The sequence below is a fragment of the Coptis chinensis genome, chromosome 6, assembly GCF_015680905.1.
Source record: "Coptis chinensis isolate HL-2020 chromosome 6, ASM1568090v1, whole genome shotgun sequence".
Classification (NCBI taxonomy): Eukaryota; Viridiplantae; Streptophyta; class Magnoliopsida; order Ranunculales; family Ranunculaceae; genus Coptis; species Coptis chinensis.
In genome coordinates, this window is record NC_141461.1 from 8297955 (window position 1) to 8320488 (window position 22534).

Genomic DNA, 22534 nt, shown 5'->3' on the forward strand with positions numbered 1-22534 from the left:
TCTGCACTCATATCTGAAGTGGCCCTTGGTGGCACAATAATATCATTGCCTCTCTGCCTTAGGTGTTCTAGTTTCACCCCTAGATTTACTTCTGTCATCACCTCTAGAACGAGATGGTTTTCTATATCTACCTCTCCGTCGTTTCTCTGTGACAAGGATCTCTGAGCGAGAGGAGCTGCCTTTTGAACTCCTTCTAGTCTCCTCATTCAACAAAGACGCAGTAAACATCTTCATAGTAACAATTCCATCCTTGGCTGCTCCGTGTAGAGAGACTGCTAATGTCTCCCAACTTTAGAGTAGAGAGCCTAATATAAACAAAGCATCAACTTCGTCTCCTAAATTAATCTTCATCAAATGCATCTAATTGATGGTATTCTGTAATTCGTTAAGATTCTCAGACATTGAAGAACCTTCTTGGTACTTGCAGATTGCAAACTTCTTAACGACAAAGACTTTGTTTCCTTGACTTCCTCTCATAGGTCTTCGAAGTTTCTTCCACAAGCCAAAAGTTGTAGTCTCTTGGGATATATGGTGAAAGACACTATCGTCAATCCACTATCGAATGTACCAATTGCTTTTCTATCAAGCTTGCTCCACTCAGCCGCAGCGACCGATTTCGGTCTTTCTCTTCCATTCTCAATAGGTTGTGCCAAGTCCTTGCAATAAAGCAAGTCTTCCATTTTGGCTTTCCAAATGGTGTAGTTCTTCCTATTCAGACTCATCATGTGAGTGTTCATGGAATGGTCCATTTCTACAAGTTATTTAAACTCAAATCTTCTCTCAAGAGTTTTGTCAAACACCTTCCGACCAAGATTTGGATAACACCTAGGCTAATCTAACCAAGGCTCTGATACCACTTGTTGGGGTTAATACCAATACCAATCGATTCCCCACTACACAGATAACTTGTATTTGAACACAATTCAACTCCAATCAATAATCTAAATATTCCCTACAACCAAACTAACATGCCCAACTCGCTAAACAACTATTAACAACTGATAATAATGTAAAGCAGTAAAAGCAAACCACAACACAAAAATATACTGTGGTTCGGCCAATGGTGCCTACTTCCACAAGAGCTAATCCTTTATAAAGTGGGAAGGAAGATTGTAATCACTCCTTGCAGTCTCTCACCTTACTAGATCACTCCTCTCTCTTTACAGGGTTGTATCTCTATAAGGTTATCTCTCAATCTCGATAGCTTTCAAGATTGGGTTTCTCTCTTTGTTCTTGTGTATTTTCGTGTCTCTTCTGAGTGTTAGGTTTTTCCAAAAACCCCAACTCTTATTGCAAACTCGCGGTCCACAAAAATAGAATTCTCCGAAAAATAGGCATGGTCGCGGGGCACGCCTCGGGCAAGACCAAATCGAGCGCGGGTCGCGCTGAAGGTACTGGAGGTCGACCAAGGCATAAGCACGGGTCGTGCTTTGGGCAAGCCTATTCTGAGCGCGGGTCGCGCTCTGGCTTATCCATGTAAGCATAACACCTTTTCTCCTCATGGCTAGATATATTTTGCCAGAGGAAATCGACCAAAATTTTCTCGCTCAACCCTACTTCCTGGCAAATCACAATCGCTATCTCTCACACCCACTCTCTCTCTCTCAAGCGCTGACGGTGAGTTCTCACTCTCTCTCTCTCTTGAATTTTGTGTTCATTTTAATCTGACATTCTATGGTTTTAATCGACATCATGTTTTAGCCTCTTTTTTTCCTTTTGGGTGTAAAACAGTTGGTTTTATTCTCGAGACAAGTATAAAGAGGCTTTCCAAGAGTATATTCACGCATCGCATCGGTGAGATTTGAAGTCTATTATGTTAATTTGTTTGTTTGGTTTACTATAATGGTATGTAGAATATGTTTTAGGAGCAGATTAAGTGGTGGTTTAGTTTCTCGAATGGTTTTTATTTGGTTTCGAGATGGCAAAAAATGGTAGCTTACTTGTTCTTTGTTGAGGTGAAATGGTTTCTCATGTATAATAATATGTTTCAGTATAAGAATTCTGGGACTCTCACCGTCAAGTTACGCACAAACAAAGCACATGAATATATATAACTTTGGACTCACCACTGTTATTACTTATTACCTTATCTATGTGAATGCATGTTATGTGTTATTTGCCTATTTGGGCAATTGGGAGAACGTGACAAAAAAGTGTTCAAATTTGCTGGTAAAAAACGAAGCCTTATCCTAAAGGTGCGTTGTTTTTTTTTGATAGGAAATTTTCATTCATACTTACTTTAAACAGAGGAATTACAGAATCATGCAACCAACTAGGTGGAGGGCTCTATCTGATTTGCTTCCCTATTACAATCTCTATTTAACCAGAAAAATGTAAATACTAAAGAGGAATTTTCATATAACCATCCTCTTTATTAAATCAATATATACATACTCAAAACTCAAAACGGGTTGGTAAGGCTGTTTCACTTTTCTTCGTTCTTTTTCTTTGTAAACTCCACAAATTGAAAAGGAATTAAAACAGATTAATCCTGGATCAAATTTGACCATCTTAATTTAGTTTTCCTTAATGGAGATGGAAGTTGTCTTTCAAGGGTAACTCCTTGGTAGGTAAACTATAAATCGAACAAGGTGATAGCCTCTAGCACTGGGCTTCTTGGTGTGTTTTGCCATGCGAACAAAACAATGCTTCACATGACTAGCTCATTATAGTGTACCAAAAATAGGGTATCAATTTCGACCCAAATAATTATAGTGTATGTGTATCACTCCCAAGTAATAAACTTAACTCCATTAGGTTTTACCCCAATAAGGTGCAATCTAGACTACTGGTAGCCTGTCCTTCGATTTCAAAATGATCTCTTTGTGGACATCAGCTTTATTGAATTTAAGTATATTCTTCTCGAAGATGGGTAACGAAATTCTGAAAAAATTAAAAATATGTTATGCACATGGTCAATTGTGTTGTGCAACTTACTAAAGCGTAAGAGTACTTGCGATAAAAAGACTAAGCACCTCAAAACTTATAAATGATAGTACCGCATAACCGACTCTCTTTAATGGAATCTACAATTCGGTATTATACTGATACTGATACAAGTACAATCAATCAAAAAAAATAACAAAAAAGGCATTTTATCAACTGTGGAATGATACATTTCAAATATTTTATACAAATTGGAAATCATTAAAAATCCTAGCGCTAAAATATCATCACAGTAATTGCATAGCAGAATGAGGAAGCTCTGACCGGATCAAATATCAGTCTCTGTAAACATCCCAGAAGATCCCAATCCTAATCACAAAAGACCAAAGAGCAATAATGTCAAGGAAATACATAGAAACATACCTTTTCTAGATGTTAAAAAAGTTACATGATACCGAGGAAGAAGAAAAGCAACATATGCTTGAAAAAACAACAAACATGGTATCCACACAGATGAATGTTCCATTCCAAAGTACATGTAAAATCTACAGTTGAGACACATACCTCAAGAAAAAAAGAACACTGCAGATATGAGTAAAATATTTTTTCAATCCCGAAGGCCAAGCTCAAGCTCAAGCTCATCATCCTCCTCAAACAGCCTCAACAGACGGGCGTGCTGCTCTTCTCTCTTCTTTTTCTGCCATATCTTGAAGAGAAGTACAGAGAAACCAACGATCGAAGCAAGTCCAAGGCCTATGATGACCACCCTGAGCCCAACACTACCACCAGAAGTACCTCCGCTCTTGGCTTTTAGCTTATCATTCAACTAGATGGATCATCAGCCAACCCTGACAATACGTAATACAACTCCTAACGAAATGAAGCATATAAATAAACCTACTTACACAAAGCACATGCTTCCTCATACATAAGTCGTTGAACCCTAGTCTCTAAAAAATCCATATCAATTCAAAGTCAGGTTGACCATGAATTTTGAAAGTCCAAAAACAAGTAGATTATGTTTTTCCTCATGCTTGATGAACCCAACAAAAAGAACCAAATACCATCAAAGACAAATTTGTATAATTTCTTTTGAGAGGCTAAAACAGATTATAGAGCTCTCAAAGTATGTCAGACGACAATACATTTCCAGAAACAAGGGCGCATATATGAATATTTTCATACATGAAGTCACAAACTTCATGCATTTGAATCTTTTTTTTAATGAAGAAGTGCATATGTTGTTTTAACGGTGACCAAGAAAATGAAAAATTGAATCAATGAACGTTGTTTTCAACAAAACGATCATACTAATACACAAATCATTGGATATACTTTTACACATGATAGATAACTGGAGAAACCGAGAAACTGTAATCCTATAGAAACTACATTTTCCAAGAACTTGCAAAATGCAAGATATCTTAACCAAGCCCTATTCCCATCAAGTCATACACATGCCAATGCCTATACTAAGCAAAATTAGGTGAAACACAACTTCAAGGGAAACATCTTAAAATTTGTACAAAAAAAAAAAAAGATCATCTGGTGTCATAAGGATGGCTAGGGGACTTTCTTCTGTTAGGAATCCCTCTCCACTTCGCCTCAACACATAATCACCGTATCCCTTTATTTGAGTCTTTTTCATAAGTGCAAGGATTATATGGCCAAGGACTTCATTTCAAAAGACATTCAATGATTGAAAATTTAACTCTATCTTTGTTGCATAGACTCCAGAGAAGGGCACCCCGTAGATCTTATGTCCTTATCAGTGTGACGATAAACAAGGTGGGTTGTTGAAGAGAAAATTTTGTTCTCTAGAAAACTTTTGAGCCCAATCCAACACACACAAATATTAATAGAAAACTCCCATCTTCCCGTTTAGCCATCTCCTCCATCAAGTCCAGGTGGAGAAAATGCCCACCAAAGCTTCTTTCTTTCCCTCAATGTGCAGATTGGAATATTGATCTTTTGCAGCAGAATTTCATTGAAAAGAGAAAGCAGAAGTGCACAGGGAAGTGAGAAAAGAGGTGCAGGCAATAAGCAAACAAGGTAGACAAATAGCACCTCACAAACTGCAAAATCTAACACCTGGTGATAAATCAATTAAAACTACATCTCCCCCCAAAAGAACCTCCTATGAACACTTGAGAACCTCAAGAACAGTGAGAAGCTTATGCAGCTGTGGCGGCAATGACGCACAATATCATTGCACAATAGGCTGCCAAAGTAGGTTGAGTTTGTAGTCCCGATGGAAGTTGTCTACTTGCTTCTAACTCCTTGACTGGTCATAAGCAGTGCATACTTTTGCATTATTAGAAAGAAGAACAAATTCAGCTTATAGATATTTCTAAAGAGACACTCAGATTTAGCAACAAGAAAGAAACTTTTAATTTTAAGGTTTCCCAAGTGTCTTCATATTTGAATTCCTCAAGTCTCTAACCACTCCACGGTTAATTTTAATAGTAGTTCAAGTCCTCTAAATTGCTCTTCAGATCTTATACACGGTAATAACTTCCAACCATTTTTGAAAACCGGTCCGGAAGCTTCACGACTCAATAGCATTCTCAGATCCTATTTGCACTTCTCAATAGCATCATTCCGAATGAAATAATCCACGAGGTTCTCTAGACATTTCCGCAATACACTAACCCCTGAGTCCAGTAGGTGAAGCTGAATAAACCACACAACCCGAATTCTCCGGCGGGGGCAGGGGAGGACAATTTCCCAGCTGCAAAAACCTAATGATCCATCATGGTAAGCCAAAGCCATGAATAACATTTCCATTCCGAATGTTGAATAACTCTACCAAACACAGATAATTACCCATAAAATGTCTCGTAACGAAAACAACTTAATTGTATCACTCAACAATAAGTCAAGAACCAACCAATTAAAACAAATCTCAAATGAAGTATACATGCAACTTCCAATAAATATATATTTAAAAAACCAATTGACTAAATATGAATAAATCAATGAGAGATCTAATGATTTAAAGATTCGAACCTGAAGACAGCAATTGTAGATAAATTAAACTGAAGAAGAATAGCGAATTCCGATTTGTCATCTTTTGCATTTCGATCTGGGAATAATAAATATCTTCTCTTGTGAGTGACATTAATTGCCTGAAATTGTTTTATGGCGAAAGAAACTATGTTATTATTATTTCTAAGGCAACAGATATTAATACAACTTTACTGTCCGCCCACCATCACGTGCGGTCCCTATGCGAAATCATTCCTCTCAAGTTTCGGCATCAAAGTTCGATTTATATCGGCATGTTTATGGGTCGCATGAGTTGAAAGACATTCTTTTGTTCGAATGTTCGATTGACGACATTATTTTCAAGGAAATAAACACACTTTTGACGAAAACAAGATTGGCGGTTCGGTTCCTGTCACACAATTGTTTTCATACGAATTGGGCAGACCCACCCACTCGTCAAATTTGTTCTCAAGCTGCAAGTTGAGCAACCTTTATCAGACTAATTCTCCGATTCTTTTAAAAAAAATGAACGTCCAGTATCTTACAATCCTACACAACTGTAAGCATCCCACATTAGTTATTCAATTCAATCTCAATCAAGTCATCAACGTTACAAGTTGCTGTAGGGGAGTGATATTCTCTATACAGCACGCGCTTAGCATAGTGGAACTAAGGCACCGACCTGTGATATCAGGTCGCATCCACGAGCCAACAACGCGCCACAAGACAGATCGCATCATCACGCGAACTACATCAGGCGGTGACACATACTCCCTATCCATAAGCAATCATGACTGACGGAGTACTTGCACTAATCCCCGACCGATCACCATCGATCACGGCCGCAGTTACTTGCTCGGTATCACCACCCTCATCATCACAGCCAGACCTATCTATGTAGATATTTCACACGCCCCATGATCCACACCCCCACGCTTGGTGATATCCTCTACACGGAGGGTGAGGATACACCGAATCTCTATAAATACCACTCCTATGAACTACGCCAGACCTGATTCTACTCTGAGCCCAGCCCCCAGAGCAAGATACGTAGGCAGTTCGCTCCAAAAGCCGAACTCGGTCTCACCTATCCATTCATACCAAATTCCTTGAGACCGCTTTTGTAAAGAATATCATATCACACCTTTACATTGGCGCCGCCTCGTGGTCTCGATTACTTGAGAAACCAAACCACTTTCACACTAATCATTAGCAAAACCAAACCGTAAAGATTCTCAAGCCCACGGCATGGCAAGCCTCGGCTCAATTCAACTCTTTAGCCGGCCGCCTAGGAACCATGAACGAACAAATTGCACAACTCGGGCAAGAAAACGCCACCTTTACGTGCACAAGTAGATACACAAAGCCCACTAGTCGGCACCGCCGACGACGACGCTATCAACGCCGGGCCAACAAATCACCGAAGCTAAATCAAAGGCTCGACAAGAATGCGGTCAAGAAAGATTCCACTCAAATAGTGCGTAAAATGCCGAAAACCTATCGCTTCCATTCACGCCAAGTCCTTCACAAGGTCTCACCTCCGACTTTGTCCAACCACGCTTTCAATCAGATGACGGTCGACATGCCCAGCCCAAAGATATAGCACGATATGCTCAAAGCCTTGCGCTTATACAAATACCGAGTTCGACCATCTACGATGCAGCTCTTTTCCAAAGAAGCTTGAAGGATCGCCCACTCGATTGGTTTTTCTCCCTCGAACTGCATCTATAAGAAGCTTCAACGCCTTTTACCGACTGCTCGCAAGCCAAGACGCATAATAAACAGACGCAAGAGGGGTGACCTCAATTCACTCTTCCAACTCACTCTGGGCAGGGAGGAAACCTACAGCTCCTTCTTAAGCCGGTTCAAAACCGAACTCTTGGACATGGAAAGCGGACTCAAGGAATCATTTGCCGCAGTGGCTTTCACAACCGCCTGCCGCTCCCGTAAGACCGACCTAACCAGGTCGCTCTTGAAAGACCAACCCGAACGCTGGCGAAATGACGCCGAGTGGATAAATACATCAAACCGCAAGAAGCTTTGCTAAAGCGTAAACGCCGAAGAAGAAGCCGCTGGTAAGAGGGAGAGGTTTACTGGTAGCAACATCCTCTAGGAAGCCGCCCCCGACAACAAGGGCAACCGGCCCGCACCAAAACCAAGAAACGATCGAATTTCGCGCCACGCCACCGATCTCCCGCCATACTAGAAAAGATCGCGCGGCCGCATTCTACGCACTGTAGATAAGACAACCGCCAGACGCCTGCACTGTGCCTATCAAGGCTTTCCACCGCTTAATTGCCACGGTGACCGACGTATGCCGGGGCTCAAGCATTACTTACAAGATCCGGGTCGGCCGCCACATCAAGCATACATTAGTATACCCGACGGGCGACTGCGCCACAAGCCGATGGCCCGCCCGAACAACACGGCAGTCCCCACCACGGCGGAGCCATCGAGGCCTCAAAAGCCGCCATACCGGTGACGCCCAGAACGCTTATCGATCGCCGCCAACCATCGGTAGGTCGCGACCAAGACAGAACCATCCACACGATCACCATCCAAGATGATTCCGCCTCAAGTTCACGGGAAAAAGAAGGCGCCAGGGTGCCCTCCATGAAGTATACAATTTCTCCTCACGAAGCCGCAGCCGCGCCACGCAATCGCATGCAGAACAGAGACATCACCTTCTCGAGGGTCGACCTCAACAAGGTCCGCCTCCCACATAACGATGCTCTCGGGTCCACGCCAAAATCGCTGATCGGACCGGCTGCGAAGTTCTCGATCGACTCGCGCAGCTTTGGCGATATTCTCGTTCTACCACACAATCCAAGAGATGAACTTACCAAAGTCGGTCTTCATAGACCCCATTGCACCCTCTTCGATTCAACGGCTCCAGAGCCGACCCAATAGAGATATCATCCTCCCGGCCTCCGGGATCCCGGAAGACAAAGTCGCCTTCAACACGCTTTTTAAGGCCCTCGATACCAAGTCGCCCTACAACGCAATTCTAGGACGACGTTGATACATCAAATGCAAAGGCCGCACCTTCCACGCTACATCAGTCATCCGCTTTTCCGCCCGGGGGAATGATGGAACTTCGGCAATCACCGAGGCCCATCATTGTAACCAAATCATCGCAGAAGCAAGGTCACCGAACCTCCCATCACCATCGCCTACTTAACCCACAAGTTATACAATGGCTAAAGATTTAGTGGTCGAGGTGAGAGCGAAAGACAAAAACGTAACTGGGGATCCAACAAGAGTTTCCACTCGCCAGCTCTCGATCTCATACCAAAGCCAAAGCAAGAAGCACTAACGAAATTTAATCATGGAGGTCGCCCCATTGAAAGCATCACGAACAAGCAAAGTCTCGCGGACACCACCACCGCCTCCTCCAACCGTAAGAAGAAAGCGTGGAATCGCCTCAGCCCCTCGTTGTCACGCCAACAAGCGATACGCCCGACCATTGTCGTTGTCGTAACCACGAGGACGCCCCAGCCTCCGACGACTACAAACCAACCAACCAATAAGACTAGCACGTACTCTACAAAGAACAATCCTCCGTGAGCGCGCTGCAGAACGCATTGAGCCAAGCACCGACTCAAGACAAGCGACAAGTGAACTCGAACCGAAGACGACCCTAAACTCGTCTATGTGGGAGCCAACCTCGACCCCACACTTAAGGCTCAACTTGTAAAGTTTCTGTCCATGAATAAAGATGTGTTCGCTTGGTCGTATATTGATGTGCCTGGTATAGACCCTAGTGTCGTGATGCCACCGGTTAAACGTCAACCCTGGTGCCAAACCAGTTCGACAACGTCCTAGACGATTGTCACTACGCTTTCAAAAAGCAATCAACGACGAGGTAGATAAGCTCAAACAAGTCGGTTTCATCCGCAAGGTCGACTACCCAGAGTGGATCGCCAACATAGTGGCAAATTCCGCGAAGAATGGCACACCGTCCGTTTGTCGCCGACTTCACCAACGCCAATCAAGAAACTCCAAAAGACAGCTTCCCCTACCAAGAATCGACCCGATCGAGTCGACCGGACTTGTGGGCACGAAGCCGCTATCATTCATGGACGCCAGATAGTGGGTACAATCGATACCACTAGTCAAGAAGATCGAGAAAGACATCATTCATCACCGAACAAGGAACTTATCGTTACAACGCTTCTCCCATTCGACTAAAGAACGCTGAGCGACCTATCACGGCTAGTAACTAACATGTTCCAGACATGTTAGGTGATACCATGGAGGTCTACATTGACGATATGGTTGTCAAAAGCAAAAAGCACCGACCACCTCACCCACCTCGAAAGCAAGCGCTTCTCCGTGACTACGAATTTAACCGAATGAAACCGAACCCGTAGAAGTGTCTTTTGTGCGCCCTCCGAAAATTTCTCGGATACCGTGTCTCGCGAACGAGGTATCGAAGCAAATCCAGACCAAATTCGGCGCTCATCGACATGCCCGACCCTCAAACAAAGAAACAGATACAAAAGTTGTCGTATGGTCACGACTCAACCGATTCATATCCAGAGCATCAGACAAGTGCCGACCATTCTTACAAATACTCAAAAAAGGCGAGCAATTCTCATGGAACGATCAATGCCACCAAGCATTCGCCACCCTCAAAGAGTACCTCACAACACCTCCCGTCCTCGCGAAACCAACCGACGGAGAAACTCTGGGGCTCTATCTGGCGGTATCCGATTTCGCCATCAGTTCGGTCCTGTTCAAGGACGAACACAATTCAGAAAGGCCGATCTACTTCACAAGCAAGACACTCACTCCAGCCGAGAAGAACTACTCTTATATAGAAAGAGCGGTCCTTGCTTTGTTATACTCGGCAAGAAAATTCAGGATCAGATTTCCGTGCTCATCCAATCAAAGTGCTGAGCGATCTCCCTTTGAAGAGGATTCTTCACAAAGACAACAAGACTACCAGGATGGCAATATGGGCAGAAGAGCTGGGCGAACACCATATGGACTTCGTCCCGCGCATATCACGGAAGGGTCGTCGCTCGCGGACTTCCTAGCAGATTTCCCAGCTGATCGAATTTAATCGGGAGGTCAAAACAGAGGTCGCACCCAAGAAAGGGAACACGCAAAACAACCGTCCCTCTACGCCGATGGTTCCAAAGAACCCCGAGGCAGTGGTATGGAATCGCCTTTAGTCTCCCCGAGGGAGCTATGGTAGAAGCGGCAGCTCGATAGACTTCGCGAACGCCAAACAACGGCGAGTAGTAAAGGCACTAATAATAATGGGAATGCTACGCGATCCAAATTGGAGTAAAGGAGATCCAAATCTTTAGTGACTCGCGAATCGGTCGCTCACCAGTTGCAAAAGAGTACACTACCAAATGAAGGTAACCTCTAAAATACCTTCAAAGTTGTTAACAATTTGCTTCCGCCATTTAGCGTAGCGTCGATATTATTCCATTTTTTGCGTGACGAGAACCGCCACGCAGATAGCTTGGCATATCTAGCCACCCATTAATCGAACCGTGTCCCTCGACAACCGATTATCGGCGAAGTCGAATCGACTGCTTACCAAAAGCCGGACCAAGTCTTGACAATTAGCGACCTCGTCCCACTCTCAAGATCGACGAAGTCACTCATGGATGCAGACCTATTATACAAGATATCCAAAGACGCACACTCCCGCAGGAGCGCACTCAAAGGCCAAGAAGGTTCCACACCAAGCACGAGCTATTGTTTGGTGAACGACAAATTATTCCGCGAAATCCGCGGGCGGACCTCATCCGAGATGTATCACCCGAGGCCAGGCCTAATTTTTGCTGAAATTCATGGCGGAGAATGCGCAACCATGCCGGAGGTCGGTCACTAGCCCACAAAGCGATCTCCCAAGGGTACTTCTGGCCTCGTATGCAGATCGATGCTAAAGCGTATGTCCTCAAATGTATCAAATGCCAAACATTTGGTCACAACATTATGCAACCAGCTCGCGAACTGATTAACATTGCGAGTCCTTGGCCGTTCCACATGTGGGGCATGGACATTATGGGACCATTCATCCCTCAGAAGAGCACCGGCTTCCGCTTTGTCCTAGCTGCCACGCACTACTTCACTAAGTGGGTTGAAGCAATTCCGCTAGCACACGCCAAAGAATCACATGTCGAAATTTCATTTGGACTCATCTCATCACCCGTTCGGCCTACCACATACACCGGTGATGGATAATGGCTCCCGCCAAAGGGCAAAACAAAATTAAAGAGTTTCGCCAAATGGAAGATCGCTCATGCATTCTCTACACCACAAGACGCTTCAAAGTAATGGACAAGCAGAGGCCGAAGAATAAGGCCATTCGAGAATTTGAAAAAGAAAATTGAAAAGAACAAAAGCCGCTGGCCCAATCACCGGAGAACATACTGGCTCATCGCGACTACAAACCGCTTCGCTAAGCACCGGGCGAAGTCACCATTCTCCCTATGCTATGGCACGTCCGCCATACCCACCGAATCGACAATCACGACAACCCGATCCGAACTTGTCGAAACAGCCTTAATGACTCGGCCTTCTAGCTCGAGATCGACCTTCTCGAGAACGGCGCGACCTAGCAGTACCGTCCGAGTGGCAAAATACCAACAGTCCTCAAGAGATCTTACAACAAACGAAAGTACATCCACGATCTTTTCAACCAGGGGATCTCGTGGTTGAAGAAAACTCAAGACGACGCTAAACTAGCACCAACATGGGAAGGCCCTTACATCGCGGAACGGTCGCTGGCAATGGCGCCAGATTGATTAAAACCCAAGAGGGAAAGATGCCGCCACGACCTTTGGAACACATACTTGTTAAAGCAATTTTTCCAATAGTTGTATTACGCATTGTAATTCCTGTTCCCAGGCACAACAAAGTTCAAATGAAAGAAAATCAAGAAGGTATCATAAATGGCGGGTCTACTCACATCTCCAAACCACACCTCCCACAGAGCAAGCTTCAGGGGCTAAACACGCGCAGGACGCTCTCAGGAGCTTACAGGCCTATCGCCTCTCCTAATCTCGCTAAGTTGGGGGCATATACTTTTCGAATCAACTAAGCGAACGCCTCAGAGCGTAACGCCTCGGGGGCTAAACACGCCATATACGCCGCCAGACGCCTCGAGCTTACAGCTCATCGCCTCTCCCGAAGTCTCGCTAAGTTGAGGACCTATACTTCTAGGATCAACTAAGCGAGAACGCCTCAGAGCGTAACGCCCTCGTATAAACACGCCACCATACGCCGCCAGACGCCTCAGAGCTTACAGCTCATCGCTTCTCCGAAGTCTCGCTAAGTTGAGGACCTATACTTCTAGGATCAACTAAGCGAGAACGCTCTCAGGAGCAGAACGCCCTCAGGGGCTAAACACGCGCTCATACGCGCAGGACGCTCTCAGGAGCTTACAGGCTCATCGCCTCTCCGAGTCTCGCTAAGTTGAGGACCTATACTTCTAGGATCAACTAAGCGGTGAACGCCTCAGAGCGTAACGCCTCGGGGCTAAACACGCCATATACGCCGCCAGACTCGTGAGAGCTTACAGCTCATCGCCTCTCCGAAGTCTCGCTAAGTCAGGGGCATATACTTTTCGAATCAACTAAGCGAAACGCCTCAGAGCGTAACGCCCTCGGGGGCTAAACACCAGCCATACGCCAGGACGCCTCGTGAGCTCATAGGCTCATCGCCTCTCCGAGTCTCCCTAAGCTGGGGGCATCCACTTTTTCGACTCAACTAAGCGAGAACGCTCCCAGTGAGCACCATAGCCCACGAACTTACAGGGGCAAAGCCCCTTTTTTCGGCCCTAAACGATCAAACGCCACACGCTTCACAGATTCCCATACATTATCATAGCAGCACAACATGTAGCAAGAATACATTTCAGAACCAAAATACGTAACGCAGAATCAAAGCCGTGAAACAAATCAAACCAAAACATATACAATATTAATCCGATCCAGAGCACCGACCTGCTGGGTCTACCCAGAAAATCCAGGTCGGCTACCGAATCGCAAATACCAAAGGGAGCGAACTGCCACTTAAGTGGAAACCAGCTCTCCAAAAATCAAAAGAAGCGAACTGCTCGGGCAAGCCCGAAAATGCAGCTCTAATGTTTAACCCTCATAGGGCACAGAAAACACACGATCAAAAACATAAATCAAAAACGATCCTCACCAATAAACAAAATCAAAGATCACGGAGCGACCATGTTTATCCTCGTGAACAAATACCGGTTGAGGGAACATATCCGGGTACCGCAGAACAACACGATACCGCCTCGAAAGCACCATCCGCCTTCTTCACCGACAATATTTCGGCCCAAATTTGGCGCATCACTACAAAGTGCTGGTATACGCTGCTTCGAGCCTTACGAAAGCAACCCTTCCGCATTGTTTCACAGACATCGGTCACCTCCGGATCTCCATTTGCAAGTCAACAACAGACGCAGCTAAGTTTTTCATTTTCATCCGCCATAAAGACGACACTTAGCCGACATAGCTTCCAAATTTCTTCTTTACCTACCCGAAAGCAAATCAGACATCCCAAATTTCGATTTCGGCATCAACATCGAGAGCGAAGGCGTTGACAACGCTTCTTCAACTTATCATAACCAAAGAAGAAACCGCAAGTACGAAAGAGCAATAAAAATCAATCGAAGAAACGACCGAGAAACTAACAAACAAATGTTACTTCACCCGTGACAAATTTCCCATGTCCATGGTCCCCAAGAGCGTATCCATGTCGCCGCCCTCGACCTCAGCCTTTGTCCCCGCCCAAAGACAATACCCTCGGAAGACTCGCCGCTATAGCGCAGAGTGGAAGCCGCAGTCCGAACGCTTCACAAAGACGCTTCTTCCCCGACCTCCCGACGAAGAACTTCGCCCCCACGCCCCTAACGGAGGCGAAACTCCCACTAGCGACGTGGCCCCCCCCGCCCGTGTCGCCCATCCGCTCGGGCGACCCGAGGGAGGCCCTCCTCTCGGGGGCGACTGATCACCACACCTCCAGGGGCTCGCCCGACCTCCGGCCGCTTTTAGCTTTCTTGGACCCCGTTGCTATCGCTTCCTCTTGCCACGGTCGCCGTGGCACATGTGGATGAAATTCCATCTCCTCCATCGCCAGAGGGAGAGCTCTCTCGCCATCGCCTTCTCCCACACCAAAAGCGTAAATAACGAGCCATATGAATGGCTAAAGCACAAAGAGCAAAACAGAGGCAATGAGGAAGAGATAACACCTTTACAATGATCAAAAGAGAAACAGAACCACCATACCTGAGAAGATGACCACCAAAAGCAAACACGTTCAGCGGAGTGAAGACAGCAGCAACAGGAAGCCCAAATGCCATCGCTCTCCCCGAACAGTTTCTATTTATGCAAAAGAAACGTCTCTTCCCGAGGCAGCTCATTAAGGCATCGAGACGCCAAACGCCAATCCAACTGGCAACCATCATTTCATATTTCGCAAACTGTTTCATCTCCGCGACACGCGCTAAGCACGCGATCGAAATGGAAGTGACCATTGCTCACAGACGCCCGCCGTATCAATATCGAAAAAATAACCGAGGACGCTTAACACCGACCTCACGCAAACACAGCTCAAGATTGATACAAGTCGACCAACCTGGGGCATACAAATCAAACGTATATACAAGACGCAAAGAAGAAAACAACGGATAACAACATGGCATTAATATAAAACGCTTAGCAAACCGAAGACCACAACCGATTTCAGTCGCCAGATAAGCCGAAATCTGGTCTACCTGTAAAAATCCAGCCAGCTAAAACATCGCGATCATAAGCACGCATTAAAGAAAAGACGAATCCGCCTGTAACCCCGGAAAATGCCCTATTGTTTTAGGCCGAGGCCGCTACAAACGCAAAACCGTATATTCAACTTTCAAACAACATCTTCAAAGCCTTCAACCGTAGGGACGCCCAAAGACTGGGAACAGCTTCGATCACCGAAGACGCCAATATCGCTTCAGCTAGCGCCCCTCCTGCATCGCCAACGACGGAGGTTGATCCGCGAACCACCTCACCAAATAGAGCAAGAACGACATCGCGAATCCGGCCGACGACCGACCTCGAGCGAAGTCGACTTGTCGATCTATTGCGGTCCTTTGAAGCCGGCTCTCGGGCGTGTCGCCATACCTCGCCCCAGCCTCTATTTTCAAAGACGGATGGCAAGATAGGCCGCCTTCGCCTTCCATTGCAGTAGCTTTACAACGTCGTAGCGAAGCGATAGCAAAGAATGTTCTCTTCTTCGATCATCGACCTCATGCCCGGCCAAATTTCCGCTTCGTTCACCGACGCCCTTCCGAGACAAGTAACTAGTTGCGCCTTTCAATAAGCTTTCAGCTCCACCTTCTCCGATTGAGATATCGCCTCGAGATCGGAGACCTCAAGCCTCAAGGCCTCAACCTCCGACTTCTCCATCTCAAAGAAACAAGGCAGTTTGTCTTCGGGCTTCGATACCCGCAACCATCTGCAGCAGCTCGCACATATTACCGCAAACAAACGATAAGCAACAGCAGGCCACAATAAGGGATAACACAATCGCAATAACACTTCCACTTACCAGTGCAAATCGCCTTTATCCACCGCTCTCACATTCGACTCTAGTTCCTTGAGTCAAGGTCTTTCCCGCCACCATCAAGTGTCATCCCTTCTAGCAAGCAAGCGGTATGGGGGTGCGGACTTGTAGCCGCAACCGACCTCTTCACAGAGCTTTTCCCAAGCATTTCATCAACATACATCGTCATATTCCAAATTTCGCCCTGCCAAGATCGGACGGCCCTTACCAGCCTCTCGAGCCAACCTTCCCTTCATCTTGCCTCGAGGCATCTCCAACCACCCGGTCGAATGACCTCTCGGGCAACCTCCAGCAGCATCCTCGCCTAAACGAACGCGGCATCGGCCGGCGACCTCGGTTATGAAGCCGCCTCCCCACCCATTCGCGACCACCACCACCCTCAGGCGATCCGGCCACCCTCGCGCCTTAGCGTGCGGTATCCGAACATCTAAGGAACGCCCTCAACGCCGAAGCGGAGCATCCTCCCCGACCCATGCCCGACCTGCACCGAGGCCCCAAAGACTTCGGTGGGTCGCTTCACCCCAAGACGCCCCGGTTTCTATCCTCCCCGGTCACCAAATCACTTCCACGCTTCCATAACATCGCACTTTGACGCCCCTTTACCACGAGCCCTACTTTTCTCGAGCTTCTCTTCTCTTCCAACGACAGTGGCCTCCACGCCCTTAAAGAACTTCGGCGACCTTCCGGGTAACTTGGCGATTTTCGTCTCCGAAGTCACCGAAATAATCTCGACACATCGCTTGGTTCGTCATTGTGGGTCGTCGGTATCCGCAGACAAACGACAAAACAACAAATGTTCGACAAGATACAAAATCAATCGATATCGCCGAAAACCTAAGAAAGCGTACTGGTACCCACCAGTGAAATCACACGTTTTCCTGTCCACACTGAACCCGCTCGCACAGTAGTTACCGACTAGCAGGAACGGTCTTTTATCCCAAGACTCGTTACTCACTCCATCCAGAACGGGCGACAGAGTAGCTCGGGTTTGCAAGCTAAAATTGTATGCCCTAGATCGCTTCAAAGTGAAGTGCTCAATAATATCAGCGACTTCGATCTGGTATTCACCGCTGGCGTTCAACAGGTCGAACACCTTTAACAACCGCCAGGTGTTACCCACGAACTGCACAGGCGCTTTGCCACAGCGGTTCAAAAATTGACAAACCAACTTCGAAAAGGGTATCGTCATGTGCGCCCTCAGCTGCCCCTCACAGACGATCACCCCTGTGGTGCGCGGGACGCATCTATCGCTAAAGACCAGACGCCGGTCGCCTCGTGGATCTCCGCATCTTCTACGGTTATACCATATCTTTTCCTCGATATGGAAACGCCTCAAGGCGTGTTTATCCACAACTTAAAGGCGGCTACTCCGCCGGCCGACCTCTCACCGCTGGCCCCGGCGTCTAACGCGTCAAGAACCACGTATGCGGTCGAGCATCGCTTCTTCACTCACCTCGGCCCCCCCCTATCTTCCTCACCCAAATTTACCAACCGATTCATCCGCTCCTCCTCCTCTTCCCAACCAAGGGAAACTTCACGCGACTTCGTGCGAACGAGTGTCATCGAATCCGACATTCTTCTCCTCTAAACTTAACAAACCTAGCTACCGGTATCTAACAGAGCACCCTAACTACACTAGCAAGTAAGCTTAACACTAAACAAGGGAAACGGGTTCAAAATGGCGTAAAACTAACCCGAGGGTTGATGCGCTTAATGAAGTTCTTCTACCAAACGGGCAGCCAAATGAAGCCTCGACCAAGCAAGTAAGATTTTTGAACAACCGCCTCCAATTTCCAAGGCATTATGATTACACCGTAGCCCTAGCCCCCACACGACTTCCAAGTAATCGCCTTGTCTTTTCACATCCCGAAAAAACGGGCGCCACGCCTTTGTCGCGAATCGCCGGATCCTCGCCACGTCCGCACACCGCCACACGATCACACTAACCAACTCACGCCGTTAGCACTAGTCGTTTCTACAATCGATCGTGGGGCGATCCCCACTATCACATAGTACGCCAAAGTTAACCGTTCTCTCTCGCCAGGTCGCTTTTCACAACCTACTAAGAGGGGGCGTGGGAGTGATATTCTCTATACAGACGCCGCGCTTAGCATAGTGGAACTAAGGCACCGACTGCGATATCGTCGCATCCACGAGCCAACAACGCCCACAAGACATGATCGCATCATCACGCTGAACTACATCAGCGGTGACACATACTCCCTATCCATAAGCAATCATGACCGACGAGTACTTTGCACTAATCCCGACCGATCCGGCGATCACGGCCGCCAAGCTACTTGCTCGGTATCACTCCCTCATCATCACAGCAATGGACCTATGTAGATATTTCTCACATGCCCCATGATCCACACCCCCACGCTGGTGATATCCTCTACACGCGTGGAGGTGAGGATACACTCAATCTCTATAAATACCACTCCTATGAACTACGCCAGACTGATTCTACTCGAGCCCAAAATTTCCCGTGAGCAAGATATCGTGAGGCGCTTAAGCTCCAAAAGCCGAACTCGGTCTCACCTATCCATTCATACCAGTCCCCAGAGACTGTTTGTAAGGGAATATCATATCACACCTTTACAGTTGCGATATACTCCATTTGAGCATCCTAGATCGATATCTAAAATATAAAGAAGAAAACGTCTGACCAATGCCGTTATTAACCTACAAGGCTGAAATCAAAGATGATTTTAACATAACCAACAAAATAAGACAATTGTAACTCTTCATGAGATCAAAACCTTTACGTAATTGCACATCTTAGAGTCTAGTAGCAAACAACAAAAGAAGAACCATTCTGACTTTCTGAGTCAATAACACAACATAAAAGGCTAACAAACTGGTAGTAATTCCAAAAGAAGGGCGTGGATCCATCATTTGAAACACTTGGCGTCCAGGAGTGCTTCTCCCTCAAAGGGCTCTTGATCCTCGATCATCTGACTGACACGCTCTTCTCGGGTCTCATCGGAGATATCTACCTTGGTCCACTCGTACAGTTCCATGTCATAACACTCGTCCATCACAAATTTGGGTATCTCGGGCCCTCGAAAAGCCACAAACCTTTCACTTTGAAGGGTGCTTCTGATCCAATAACCAACATCTTTCCGAATCGCATTTTGGACTAGATCCATCCGTTGCAGGAAACCACCAACCTTGTTTAAGGTGACGAATGAGACAGTGTTCTCATCATTGTATTTGTAATCACAAAACCATAGAGAATATCCCTCGGGATCATACATGTCCCAAAAACCTGCAAGAACCAAGAAAAAAAATAAAAAAAAGCTGAGAAGTATCATCCGGTACAATAAATCACAGCTAACAGTGCAGATTTGTGTAAAATAAAAGATCTTTCATAACTACTGGATTATACAAAACTCAGATAGGCTATTTTAGGGATTTCAAAATCTATAACCAACTACTTTAGGTTAAAATGCAATGGGTTCTACTAGAAACAGAAAAAACAAATTAAAGTCCACCCAGCCCACTTCATGTACCTTTCCTATCAAACACTGTAATTTTACTTTAATTTTGTTTGCATGATAATCATTGGATAACAGTAGTCAGTCCTTACAAGGAGAATTGATCCTAGTTCCCCACCTTAACTCGGCAAGTATCAAAATTCAAAACGAGTTATAAACTTTCCACAACACTATTCAGTATATTGGTAGCATTATAAACTTACTTAAGTCAGTTTTTACAAGGAGAATTGATCCCTAGTTCCCCACCTTAACTCGGCGAGTATCAAAATTCAAAACGAATTCAGAGTGTTATTTCAACCAGTAGGCATCACTGGGAGCGAGCACATCCAAATCTACAAGATATTGTCCAAGCTGAATCATTGGGAACCTGACCCCTAAACTAGTTGCACTAAAGGGAAAACACAAGAGAAATACCTTTGATGGCAACCTCGCGGAAGTTGGTCTTGGTGTTTGAGTAGAGCCTTTTCCAATCATCCAATATCATCTTACTCGGAGGCAACAAATCAAGAGGATTCTTTGGTTTAGGCTTGGGTGCCTCTTCCTCTTCTGCAGCTTCTTCTGCCTTGGGCTTGGTAGCCTCTTCTTTTTTGGCCTCTTTCTTTGACTCACTCTTTACCTTTGGTTTTGCAGACTCTTTTGGCTGGGCGGGCTTCTTTTCTGACTGAACTGGCGGAACGCTTTCTATCTGTTTAACGTCACCTAGCACCTTGTGAAAATTGGGCTGGTTAGCCATAGTCCAAAGGTACCTCTCAACATGAGGGAACTCCGACGTAAAGCTCTTAGTCATCCCCAAGGTGAATCCAGCAGATAAGTTACATGTCATGATTATGTCAGCAAGTGTCACCGAGTGCCCAACTAGGAAAGTGGTAGAAGCAAGATGTGTATTCAGTGCACCAAGACCTCTCTTTAGGGCCTCAATTGCTGCTTCCTCGACCTTTTATGAGAGAGTGCATGGAAAGTAACTTATATTAGATTACTGAAAAAAAAGGAAGATAGCTGACTGATGGATTTTATACAAAGGGTGTTTATAACTTTAACTAACCGGACGAATGTATACACGAAACCATATCTTGATATAACCAGCCCTCATATTGGCATCAATCTCGTTTGAAGAAAAATCAATCCATTGCTCAATTTGTCCCTGCAAAAAATAAGTTGAATTAGTGATTTCATAAATAAACATTCTGAGGTGAAGGGATTAGCAACCAAGGACGAGATTATAAAATCTTACATATTCAATAAGAGAAGAACCATATAGAGGATTGCCCTCCTTCAAGCGAGTCACTGTGACAAACATAACATTAAAGCAAAAACAAAAACAAAAACGTAAGAGTTTTTCTTTTCTGGGCAAATTTAATGAGATTAGTAAACATTTAAACAATTATTATTTCCTCACCATAACGTGCTATGGCATTACTTTCAAAAACCGCACCATCAGGTGTTTCCAGTACAGGAACCTGAATGTGATGGGACATTTTTAGTACAAGCAATATAAACTGTGAACAACAGAACCAAAACTAGTTCAAAATATATACCTTTCCAATAGGGTTCATCTTCAAAAACTCTGGAGTTTTGTTCGATACACCATATACATAATTTTTGACAAGTTCAACCTTAACATCAGCGTACTCCGCAGCAATGAGCGCCTTGTAAGCATTGGTGTTCTCGTCTGCGGAATGCAAAACCTACAAGGTAGACAATATAAAAGGTTTAGAATCCTTTCCAACAATAAAATAATGAAAAAAACAATACTTAATAAACACAATTTCCAGATATCATTAAAGTACAATATTACCCTTCATCGTAAAATAAATCTTCAGCATATAAATTCTACCAACCCAATACGTTAAAAGGGTGAATCTATTAAGATCCCAAAATTTCATATAAGTTGCTTTAAGGTCGTATCTTATTATATAGATGCCATAAATTAAAGGTCGTTAAGGTCAATTGAATTGAATCTCTTTTTAACAAACCCACAATAACATTAGCAATACGAAACGATGGCATAATGTAAGGTATAAAGAAGTCTCGAGAAACGAAACTTACCAAAGCCATTGTTGATTTTGCGTTTGGAGAAAGGAGGAGTAAGGTAACAGCGGATCCGGAACAAAGGAGTGGGCAGAGGTAATAACAATAGGGTTTCTGGAAGGGCTTTTATTTGGGAGTGAGTTGATTCGATGGTGCCAATGTATATCACATTAACACGAACCAATGGGCTTCAACCGTTGGATTGTAATCTATATCTTATATTAGTTTTTTTTGTGTGTGTTGGTTAAAGACTTTTGTAGGACTCTTGGTTGTGGACTTTTGGGTAATTGAAATGAAAAAAATAAACAAAAATAAATGGAAATGCTCCTCGTACTTCTCTAGGGCAGTCATTTTTATATATTTAAAAAAAAAATAGCAAATAGGAGTTTGCCTGTAAAAAGGGGCGACTCCCTACGATTATAGATTACATACTTGATGATAACTCAACCAAAGACCGTGCTGAAATAGAGTCTATAAAAAAAATATAGAGGGGCATGTCTATCTATAAAAGCTAAATGATGGGCGACGAAATTTCAGGG

At 45.0% G+C, this 22534-nt stretch overlaps 1 protein-coding gene and 1 long non-coding RNA gene across 2 annotated transcripts; both read right to left on the reverse strand.

Annotated features, from left to right (window-relative positions):
• Positions 1-2968: 2968 nt before the first annotated feature.
• LOC147491249 (uncharacterized) lies at positions 2969-6147 on the reverse strand. The gene is made up of 3 exons (XR_015200233.1): positions 5896-6147; positions 3451-3734; positions 2969-3255 (listed from the first exon to the last, which is right to left on the reverse strand). It is a non-coding gene; the product is annotated as an uncharacterized LOC147491249 (long non-coding RNA).
• A 13014-nt stretch (positions 6148-19161) lies between these two features.
• On the reverse strand, positions 19162-22154 carry LOC147491250 (elongation factor 1-gamma-like). The gene is given in 9 exon segments (XM_086569323.1): positions 19162-19540; positions 19543-19607; positions 19609-19738; positions 20382-20901; positions 21010-21108; positions 21199-21251; positions 21364-21424; positions 21503-21652; positions 22014-22154. Coding segments are annotated over 9 exon segments (1266 nt in total). The 5' UTR covers positions 22023-22154; the 3' UTR covers positions 19162-19361.
• Positions 22155-22534: the final 380 nt, after the last annotated feature.